Source organism: Staurois parvus, unplaced genomic scaffold (genome assembly GCF_062004578.1).
Source record: "Staurois parvus isolate SC_StPar_1 unplaced genomic scaffold, SC_StPar_1.0 ptg000025l, whole genome shotgun sequence".
In the NCBI taxonomy this organism is placed as follows: domain Eukaryota; kingdom Metazoa; phylum Chordata; class Amphibia; order Anura; family Ranidae; genus Staurois; species Staurois parvus.
The window spans coordinates 13,284,243-13,296,249 of record NW_028317821.1 but is presented as its reverse complement, the minus strand read 5'-3'; the positions used below and the strand labels follow the sequence as shown (position 1 = coordinate 13,296,249).

The window sequence follows — 12,007 nt, the reverse complement described above, 5'->3', positions numbered from 1 at the left end:
ATTTCTCAGCAAAATAAAACATGGAGATATAGATGGATGGGGGAATTTGCTTTGGATGTTAAAAATTAATTAGCATTTTTGATTTGTGGGGCTCAAATGCAGTATAGTTCCGGTTTAAGTCACTGTGACTCAGGCTTGTTGCATGTTCTGTGTGTGACTCCAAAGTATCAAGGCCTGGCAAAGCTTTTTAACTAGTGTTTTCTGAACACCCACTTGCGTCTTTTGAGATTTATTTTTTTCTTTAATGTTTTTAGGTATTCCTGTGCTCTGTCAGAAATTTTAATTATAACTAGGCACAATTCATAAAAAAATTACTGAAAGAATATCATTAAGCAGCATTGCCGACTGGTGGCTCCATTAGTATATAAATAGCGTGTATAATAAATAGTGTGTATTCTCTCTCACCTACTCATTGGGTGAATTTATAATGCTTAGCACAGGTTTTCTTTGTCCAATTTATCACAATGTGTCTTGTGTGTGTTTTTTTTTTTTTTCCCCCATTTTTGTTATAACATGAGTCCCATTTATAAATTTGTTGCATCGTGCGTTACAAATTATATCAATGTGTCAATTCCTGATGCAGTTTAGGGTTATTTTAAACATGGTATTTTTCCAGCAATGCATATAACATGATTTCAGAGGGAAGGTTTTAAGCTTCAAAAAGGAAAAGGACAGGGAAATCTAGGGTGACCTATTTGTGTGTGTATATGTATGTGTGTGTGTGTATATATATATATATATATGTGTGTGTGTGTGTGTGTGTGCGTGCGTGCGTGCGTGTGTATGATATATATATATATATATATATATATATATATATATATATATGTATGTGTGTGTGTATATATATATATATAGTGTGTGTGTGTATGTATGTATATATATATATATATGTATAGTGTGTGTGTGTGTGTATATGTATGTATATGTATATATATATATACAGTCATGGCCGAAATTGTTGGCACCCTTGATATTTTTCCTGAAAATCAAGTATTTCACACAAAAAAGGTATTGCATTAACACATGTTTTGCTATACACATGTTTATTCCCTTTGTATGTATTGGAACAAATATAAAACAGAGGCAGAAAAGCAAATATGACATAATGTCACACAAAACCCCAAAAATGGGCTGGACAAAAGTATTGGCACCCTTAACTTAATATTTGGTTGCACACCCTTTGGAAAACATAACTGAAATCAGTCGCTTCCTATAACCATCAATAAGCTTCTGACACCTCTCACCCGGAATTTTGGACCACTCTTCCTTTGCAAACAGCTCCAGGTCTCTCTTATTGGAAGGACACCTTTTCCCAACAGCAATTTTAAGATCTCTCCACAGGTGTTCAATGGGATTTAGATCTGGGCTCATTGCTGGCCACTTCAGAACTCTCCAGCGCTTCTTTGCCATCCATTTCTGAGTGCTTTTTGACGTATGTTTGGGGTCATTGTCCTGCTGGAAGACCCAGGATCTTGGACGCAAACCCAGCTTTCTGACACTGGGCCCTACAGTGCGACCCAAAATCCTTTGGTAATCCTCAGATTTCATGATGCCTTGCACACAGTCAAGGCACCCAGTGCCAGAGGCAGCAAAACAACCCCAAAACATCATTGAACCTCCACCATATTTTACCGTAGGTACTGTGTTTTGTTCTTTGTAGGCCTCATTCCGTTTTCGGTAAACAGTAGAATGATGTGCTTTACCGAAAAGCTCTATCTTGGTCTCATCTGTCCACAAGACGTTTTCCCAGAAGGCTTTTGGCTTACTCAAGTACATTTTGGCAAACTGTAGTCTTGCTTTTTTATGTCTCTGTGTCAGCAGTGGGGTCCTCCTGGGTCTCCTGCCATAGCGTTTCATTTCATTTAAATGTCGACGGATAGTTCGCGCTGACACTGATGCTCCCTGAGCCTGCAGGACAGCTTGAATGTCTTTGGAACATGTTTGGGGCTGCTTATCCACCATCCGGACTATTCTGCGTTGCAATCTTTCATCAATTTTCCTCATCCGTCCACGACCAGGGAGATTAGCTACAGTGCCATGGGTTGCAAACTTCTTGATAATGTTGCGCACTGTGGACAAAGGCAAATCTAGTTCTCTGGAGATGGACTTGTAACCTTGAGATTGTTGATATTTTGCCACAATTTTGGTTCTCAGGTCCTCAGACAGTTCTCGTCTCCTCTTTCTGTTGTCCATGCTTAGTGTGGCACAGACAGACACACAATGCAAAGGTTAAGTGAACGTCTCTCCTTTTTATCTGCTTTCAGGTGTGATTTCTATATTGCCCACACCTGTTACTTGCCCCAGGTGAGTTTACAGGAGCATCACATGCTTGTAACATTCTTATTTATCCGCAGTTGTGAAAGGGTGCCAATACTTTTGTCCAGCCCATTTTTGGAGGTTTGTGTGACATTATGTCGAATTTGCTTTCTTTCCTCCCTTTTTTTGTTTTGTCCCAATACACACAAAGGGAATAAACATGTGTATAGCAAAACATGTGTTAATGCAATACGTTTCGTGAGAAATACATGATTTCCTGGAGAAATATCAAGGGTGCCAACAATTTCGGCCATGACTGTATATATATATATATATATATATATATATATATATATATATATATATATATATATATATATACACACACACATATATACATACATATATACACACACACACTATATATATATATAGATATATATATATATATATAGATATATAGATAGGTGTATATATATATATATATATATATATATATATATATATATATATATATATATATATAGTGTGTATGTGTATATATATATATATATATATATATATGCGTGTGTGTGTGTGCTTGTCAGCTCCAGCACACTGTTTGTATTGCTCTGTGTAGCAGAGCAGTACAAAGCACTGTGCTGACGCTGTAAAGCACGCACACAGTAAAACAGCACACAGTTAACCCTTTGATCGCCCCAGATGTTAACCCCTTCTTGCCCAGTATCAGTGCTTTTTATTAGCACTGATCACTGTGTTAGTGTCACTGGGGATGTCGGTGACAATCAGTTCTCCCCCAAGAGTCAGAAAGCCTGCTGCAGTCCCACTATAAGTCACTGATCACCGCCATTACTAGAATTTTTTTTTAAAAAAAAATTCTATTATCTATAACCAGGGTGGATTTGACTAATTCTTGCTGGTATAACTTTAATATGCAAGTAGATGAAGATTTTTCGAATAACTTTTCATATTAGTTTTTTTATCCCCAGTTTAATAGGTTAATCATTCATATTTGGACAACTTTTCTGTTGTACTTAGGAAGGAGAAAAATAATCATTACCTTAATAATAACAATTTAAATAGATTTATTCAACTGAAACAATAACATTACAGCATATGTGATTTGCTTAAACAAACATCCATGTTTGTTAACTAATTTGGCTAAACAAAATATATATATTTTAAGAAACTTAGACTGTCAGCCCCTTCCTCCTCACACTTGGTTTCACTTTCTTCTTGTCTTCTTGTGCAGATCTATTCCACTCCAAACAATCAGAAAAATATTGCTTCTATTCTATTCACTGAACTTCTTGAAATTTAGCACTGAAGGGGTTGATTCTGTATTCATAGGTTTGTAGAAGTTCGGATTAAGGTCTTTTTCTTAACTCTGTTCATGTTATAACATTTTTGCTGTGAAGAAGAGGCATGTGATCTCCGCTGAGTCAAATTCAGTTTTGAGAACTGCAAAGTAAACCGAGCATCTGTGATAATATCTTGTAGGCAGAGAAACTGCCCAATAATCTTACAAAAACCTCTGGAAGAGCATGACATTGTGAATGGATTAATGGAATTTATTTACCAAAAAAATTAAACATATACAGCCTTATTCTACATAATTAAAAAACTAATCTTTATTTCATGATGGAATAACCTTTGGATGGTAATATATTTTCCTCTAAAAGCATTTTATTTTAAAAAAATCCGATTTAAATAAAAAAAATCCGATTTAAATTAAAAAAATCAGTTTTTTTCTTAATTTTAAAAAAAAAAATCATTGATTTTTATCCACCCTGTCTATAACTCCATTTGTAGACGCTGTGACTTTAACGTAAACCAATTAATTTACATGTATTGGGATTTTTTTTAGCAAAGACGTAGCAGAATACATTTTGGCCTCAATTTTATGACTAAATTTACATTTTTTTAAAATTGTTTTTACTGGACACATTTAATAGCAAAAAGTCAAAAATATTGTTTTTTTTTTTCACAATTCTCAGTTTTTTTTTCTTTATAGCGCAAAAAATAAAAACCGCAGGGGCGATCAAATACCACCGCAAGAAAACTCTATTTGTGGGGAAAAAAGGACATACATTTCACTTGGGTGCAGTGTTGCATGACCGCGCTATTGTCAGTTAAAGTAACGCAGCGCCGTATCGCAAAAAATGGCCTGGTCAGGAGGTGGGGGGAGTAAATCCTCCTGGAGGGCAAGTGATTAAAAAAAAATCTTTTGTTATGAGTACTATAAAATCTATTTGAGGGTATAAAACTTTTAGCATGTCAACTTTAAACAGAAAGGTACACAGTTTAAAAGATTTTGATCCTGTTTACACCAGCCCACACACATTGTGCTCCATAACAAGCACTTGCTAGTGTGCATTGTATAGGGGCTGTGCAATGCTTTGTTTAAAAAGTTAACAAAACACAGTTCGACTTTATGCTGTGGTGCATTGACATGTAGTGACTTGTATTGCAGTGTGTAAAAATGCAGACATGCTACATTTTTATGCAGCTCATTTGTATAGCATGAACGGGATAAACCTACAACAATTTTCTATGCTCCTGTATGTTGATCTATGCGGCATCCACCTTCTGTGAATGAGCTTTACAATCAGTAACTTATGCATTGGAATCCAATTGAAAGTTATTGTAAAGCGTAAACTTTTTTTTTTTTAAATAAAATAATTAATATGTTATACCTGCTCTGTGCAATGGTTTTGCACAGAGTGGCCCCGAACCTCCTCTTTAGGGTCCCCCGCTGGCATTCTTGTTTTCTCCTCTTCTGTGACTATAGGAAGCGCTTGCAAGGGGGGCAAATGTGCGGGCTCGACCCCAAGCTGGGCTGTGTGTGCCTATTGACACACACAGTGCAGCTTGACCACACCCCTTGCTCCCTTCTAACAGGATTTGATTGACAACAACAGCTAATGGCTCCCAATGCTGCCCTTGTGCATGTAAGGGGATAGAGAGCAGTGATGCTACTCCTGTCCTGGGCACAGTGCTAAATCAAAAGATGAGCCAGGTGAATGTTTGGGGAGGGGGGCTGTTAAGAGCTGTTACTGGAAAGTTTTTACCTTCAGGCTAGGTTCACACCTATGCAGTTTGCGTTTGACCCGTTTCTGCATTGCGTTTTGTGTTTTTTTGCACCTGCGCTTTTGCCGCGTTTATGATGCGTTTTTTTTTTTTTTCCTTTTTGCTAGGCAGATTTTAAACTCATCAAAAACGTACTACATGCTTTTCTGCAGCCTTTCCTTTGAAGACTATAGAACCAAAAACGCAACTTTTTACATTTTAAAAAAAAAATAAATCCCTGACCCTTTACAAAAAAAAATGCACCAGGTGAAAACTCGGAGATGTGAATTTGTTCTATAGGAAATAATGTTAAATGGACTGCTGTGAGTTTCTGCAAAACGCTACGGAAAATGCTTAGATTGTAAGCTCCAAGGATCAGGGCCCTTCTAACCCTCTTTCATTGAACTGTATTGTTGCTGTATTGTCTCCCTTTACATTGTTAAGTGCTGAGCAAACTGTTGGTGCTATATAAATCCTGTATATTAATAATAATAATAATAGAGAATCTTCTATTTCTCCTATCAGTTCATCCCCCACACTTATTACCTTTTGTACCACCAGCCCCTCCCTCTTAGATTGTAAGCTCCAAGGATCAGGGCCCTCCTAACCCTCTTGCATTGAACCGTATTGTCTCCCTTTATATTGTAAAGCGCTGAGCAAACTGTTGGCGCTATATAAATCCTGTATTATACTATAGTAAGGTATGAACCTAAGGTCATGCATACAATTTCTTTAAAACCACTTGAAGTGATTTTTTTTTTCCTTATGATATCATGTGTGTCATGTAAACATGGGAACTCCTTACACAGTGTTGAAGAATTGAAGGTGTGAGATAAAGAAAAATGAAACATCAAACCAGATTTATTGTCATGTCATGTACAAGAATGAAAGAATGGAATGTGCACAGTTTTTGTCCTGCACCAAGCTTTGTACATTTTCCTGTTGTCTCTACTCTAGTTAATCAGAGGAAATACACTCATACTGTATGAATCATTAGGACCCGATGTTTGACTACAGTTTTCAAACGTTAATGTTAAAGCATAAACTGCTACAGACGGCTGTACTAACTGTACCCACTTTTTTTTTTGTATTTTTCAGGCTTCCCTACTCTGTGCACCTTTACGTGAAACATGAAAAAGTTTAAGAGAAGGCTGTCTCTCACTCTTCGAGGCAGTCAGACCATAGACGAATCTCTGTCTGAATTGGCAGAGCAAATGACCATTGAAGAAAACAGTAGTAAGGACAATGGTAAGCAGCATGCATGCATGGGAGATGAATTCTTTGTATGTTGTAGATAGCCTGTTTTTCTAATATCTCACCTTCAGACTAACTTGCTTGCCCACATCCTGCTACCATTTTCCCACAATGTACCATTTACTTCTAAAAAAGGGAGAGTGTGTTCTGAAATGTAGCTCTGCTTGGCTGTGTTTTTGTCTGCGGTGATTGTTTCACAGACAAGGCAGCTAAATACATGCTTGATTATATAAATGTGTGGGATATGCACGACTATGGCACCATACTTTTAGCATTTCTACTTTTATAGATTTGGATATTTAAAGCAGTAATGTGTTGAATAAGCAAATCTATTACTTTGCTCCTCCTTTTCACAAATCCATATAGTTGTAAAGGTACCCCTGAGATTAATGAGGATCTTCAAGATGAAATTCTGCAACTACAAATACTGTACTGGGGATGGGGGGGCTGGAAAAAAAAAACTCCAAAAGTGGAAAAGAAGGGTGAAGTTCCAAATTCTGCTTTAGGCCCCTTTCACATGTGTGATCCTTTCAGGATGCAAGTCTTTCTGGCAGACCTGATCTGAAGGCCCATGCATTCCTATGGATAAGGCGGGTGTAAACAGACTTCTGTATGTTTACACCCGCCTATGTCAGGATCCGATTGGGTCTGTTAAAAAAAAATTAAAATAAAAATCGAAGGGGATAATTCCTTTTCCGTTATCGGAGCATAGTCGGGTGTAAATGGACAATGGAGTCTGTTTGCTCCCAGCTACCCATACTGCTGAGTTGGCTCTGCCCATGTTTGCCCAGTTTCTGCAATGATGTGTCATCCGCCCATTCTGCTCTGGTCAGCAGGGGGATCTGTATGGTGATTCCCTGCTGATCAAAATGGAATACACCCATGTGAAAGGGGCCTTGAATTTACAGTGCCTTGAAAAAGTATTCATGCCCCTTGAAATTTTCCAAATTTTGTCATGTTACAGCCAAAAATGTATATGTAATTTATTGGGATTTTATGTGATAGACCAACACAAAGTGGCACATAATTGCGAAGTGGAAGGAAAATGATAAATGGTTTTCAAAATTTTTCACAAATAAATATTTGAAAAGTGTGGCGTGCATTTGTATTCAGCCCCCTGAGTCAATACTTTGTAGAACCACCGTTCGTTGCAATTGCAGCTTTTTGTGGATGTCTCTACCAGCTTTGCACATCTAGAGAGTGGCCCATTCTTCTTTGCAAAATAGCTGATTCTCCAGATTGGATGGAGAACGTCTGTGAACAGCAATTTTCAAGTCTTGCCACAGACTCTCAATTGGATTTAGGTCTGGACTTTGACTGGGCCATTCTAACACATGAATATGCTTTGATCTAAACCATTCCATTGTAGCTCTGGCTGTATGTTTTGGGTCGTTGTCCTGCTGGAAGGTGAACCTCCACTCCAGTCTCAAGTCTTTTGCAGACTCTAACAGGTTTTCTTCTAAGATTACCCTGTATTTGGCTCCATCCATCTTCCCATCAAAACTGACCATCTTCCCTGTCCCTGCTGAAGAAAAGCATCCCCACAACATGATGCTGCCACCACCATGTTTCACAGTGGGGATGGTGTGTTCAGGGTGATGTGCAGTGTTAGTTTTCCGCCACACATAGCGTTTTACTTTTAGTCCAAAAAGTTCAATCTTGGTCTCATCTGACCAGAGCACCTTCTTCCACATGTTTGTGGTGTCCCCCACATCGCTTCTCGCAAACTGCAAACAAGACTTCTTATGGCTTTCTTTCAACAATGGCTTTCTTCTTACCACTCTTCCATAAAGGACAGATTTTTGAAGTGCACAACTAATAGTTGTCCTGTGGACAGATTCTTCCACCTGAGCTGTGGATCTCTGCAGCTCCTCCAGAGTTATCATGGGCCTCTTGGCTGCTTCTCTGATTAATCCTCTCCTCGCCTGGCCTGTCAGTTTAGGTAAACGGCCATGTCTTGGTAGGTTTGCAGTTGTGCCATACTCATTCCATTTTCAGATGATGGGTTGAACAGTGCTCTGTGAGATGTTCAAAGCTTGGGATGTTTTTTTATAACCTAACCCTGCTTTAAACTTTTCCACAACTTTATCTCTGACCTGTCTGGTGTGTTCCTCGGCTTTGATGATGCTGTTTGTTCACTAATGTTCTCTAAAAAACCTCTGAAGGCTTCACAGAACAGTTGTATTTACACTGAGAATAAATTACACACAGGTGGACTCTATTTACTAATTAGGTGACTTCTGAAGGCAATTGGTTTCACTAGATTTTGGTTAGGGGTATCAGAGTAAAGGGGGCTGAATACAAATGCATGACACACTTTTCAGATGTTTATTTGTAAACAATTTTGAAAAACATTTATAATTTTCCTTCCACTTCACAATTATGTGCCACTTTGTGTTGCTCTATCCCATAAAATCCCAATAAAATACATTTACGTTTTTGGCTGTAACAAGGCAAAATATGGAAAATTTCAAGGGGTATGAATACTTTTTCAAGGCGCTGCATGTAGTGCTCAACCTATTCATCTCTGGTAGCTCTGCTGAGCCACATGGTGGTAGATGGTTTTCTTCTTCTTTCCCCATACAGAATGTGTTTGTAAATACTGTCCCCTACACTCCCTCCCTAAAGCAGGGGTGTCAAACTCCATTTCATCGCGGACCGCATCAGCATTATGGTGTCCCTCAAAGGCCTGGTTGCATCTGTAAAACATTGAATGCAGATTTCAGGAGTGTGTTTTTATGTACAGGGTGCAGAGTTCAAGAATACATTATGTGCAAAGTGTAGAGTTCAAAAGTGGTGTGTTACAAAGAGTGCAGAGTTCGGGTGTGTGTTACATATGGAGTGCAGGGTTCAGGAGTATGCTATGTACAGAGTGCAGGGTTCAGGAGTATGCTATGTACAGATTGCGGGGTTCAGGAGTACGCTATGTACAGAGTGCGGGGTTCAGGAGTACGCTATGTACAGAGTGCAGGGTTCAGGAGTATGCTATGTACAGAGTGCGGGGTTCAGGAGTACGCTATGTACAGAGTGCGGGGTGCAGGAGTACGCTATGTACAGAGTGCGGGGTGCAGGAGTACGCTATGTACAGATTGCGGGGTGCAGGGGTACGCTATGTACAGAGTGCGGGGTGCAGCTTTCAATTAAAGATTTTGGATCTCTCCCTATCTTTGTAGTTCTAGTGGAAGCAGGTGTAGAACAGGGGGATGCTTTGAACCTCCCTAACCTGCATTTCTGCATCAAAGAATCCCTCTCCTGCAGCCAGGTTGCTCTGCTATGTGTGAGCACATGGCAGGTATCCAGGGGTGGAAAATCATACATGCATTTTCTAGCGCTTTCATTGACTTTTATGACCGTAAAAATGCATGAAACTGGGTCACAAATGTTGAACTGAGCTATTTTCAAAAACTCACTGCATTGCAGCTGGCAGATGTGAACAGGTTCTATCAATAGCATTGTCATATATTGCCCATGCATTTTACATGTTCATCATGTTAGAATGAAAATGTGTGAAACAGGTCTAAGACAGGACTTTGACTTGTTATAGAGTAAAGCATTCTTTGCAACTTCTAGTAAATTGGCACTATTAGAACAGTACTGCACAGATGTGTTAATGAAAGATGAAATTTGTTGCTTTTGCTTGAATGAAAAGTAGATGCTGGCCAAGCAGAAGTAGACTAGCCTATTACCATAAATCAGATTCATTCTGACTCCCACATGACAACGCTTGTGAGCCTTTGCCTGGCTCTGACTTCAAAGTCAACTTCAAAGCCAAACCAATTTGCCCTGCTGATCCAAGTACTTAAAGCTGAACCGGCAAGGCAAAAAAAAAATGATCTCCCTAGTACCATCACCATGTGCAGAGCATGTAGCGGAAGGAGTTTTTCAGTTAGCTGATTCCTATGAAGATATATTCTTCTGTGTATTTCTTGTGACCTCATCACAAGACTTGGTGGTGGCCAAGGGGAGGATCGGCAGAGTAATGCAGTGGGTGACTGGACCAAAGAACTCCCCTGTTATCCCTGTATTTGAGGAAATTAGCTTGTAAGGTAAATGTGCCAGAGACAGATTGATCACACTTTTCTCCCTGTCACTTCATAGTAAATTCTATATGATTACATATTTTCGTAACTGAAAACCGGACAAAACTTTTTTAAACTAAAGTTACAGTACTGCAAGATCTTTTCTGCTGTATGTTGTTGGTGCTCCTGCCAACACTGACTGACTTATTAATCAAGGATCGAGACTCGGGCTAAAGCCCACTGTTTGCTGATGTCACAGAACCAGTTTAGGCTCTGAAAATATGCCTGGACTAGCAGCTGGTTGAGCCTCTCAGCAAGCTGCTGGAAGACTGAGCCAGCCGCTCTCGGCTCCCTCTCCAGCCCAGCGTTCCAGTGAGAGCTGGAGGGACAGAGAAGAGAGCCGGTGATTGACAGTCACCAATACTTTACACGCCTTTACACACACATGAACTTTAATGGCATACTGGTCTTAGTCTGTAGGGTTCAACATTGAGCTGGCCCACCCTTTGCAGCTATAACCGCTTCAACTCTTCTGGGAAGGCTGTCCACAAGGTTTAGGAGTGTGCCTATGGGAATGTTTGACCATTTTTCCAGAAGCACATTTGTGAGGTCAGGCACTGATGTCGGAGGAGAAGGCCTAGCTTGCAGTCTCCACTCTAATTCATCCCAAAGGTGTTCTATGGGATTGAGGTCAGGACCAGTCAATTTTCTTCACCAAAAACTCGCTGATCCATGACTTTATGGACCTTACTTTGTACACTGGTGCAAAGTCATGATGGAACAGGAAGGGGCCATCCCCAAACTGTTCCCACAAAGTTGGGAGCATGAAATTGTCCAATATGTCTTGGTATGTCGACACCTTAAGAGTTCCTTTCACTGGAACTAAGTGGCCAAGCCCAACCCCTGAAAAACTACCCCACAGCATAACCCCCCCTTCACCAAACTTAACACTTGGCACAATGCAGTCAGGCAAGTATTGCTCTCTTGTCAACCGCCAAACCAAGACACATCCATTGGATTGCCAGACAGAAAAGCATGATTCGTCACTCCAGAAAACACGTCTCCACTGCCCTAGAGTCCAGGGGTGGCGTGCTTTACACCACTGCATCTGACACTTTGCATTGCACTTGCTGATGTAAAGCTTGGATGCAGCTGCTTGGCCATGGAAACCTATTCCATAAAGCTCTCTATGCACTGTTATTGTGCTAATCTGAAGGCCACACAAAGTCTTTAGTATTTAGCTATTGACTCTGCAGAGAATTGGCAACTTCTGCGCACTATGTGCTTCAGCATGCGCTGACCCTGCGCTGTCATTTTACGTGGCCTACCACTTCATGGCTGAGTTGCTGTTGTTCCCAGTTGCTTCCATTTTGTTATAATACCACTAACAGTTAAGCTTGGAACAT

General features: G+C 39.7%; 1 protein-coding gene across 3 annotated transcripts in view; it reads left to right on the top strand.

Annotated features, from left to right (window-relative positions):
- CDK17 (cyclin dependent kinase 17) overlaps nt 1–12,007 on the top strand; it is a 239,188-nt gene that overhangs the window by 124,060 nt on the left and 103,121 nt on the right. For all 3 annotated transcript variants that reach the window (XM_089651896.1, XM_089651901.1, XM_089651892.1), the window contains exon 2: nt 6,427–6,576. In XM_089651896.1, coding sequence (XP_089508022.1) covers nt 6,459–6,576 — 118 coding nt within the window. In that variant the 5' untranslated portion in view covers nt 6,427–6,458. The remainder of the gene's footprint in view (nt 1–6,426; nt 6,577–12,007) is intronic.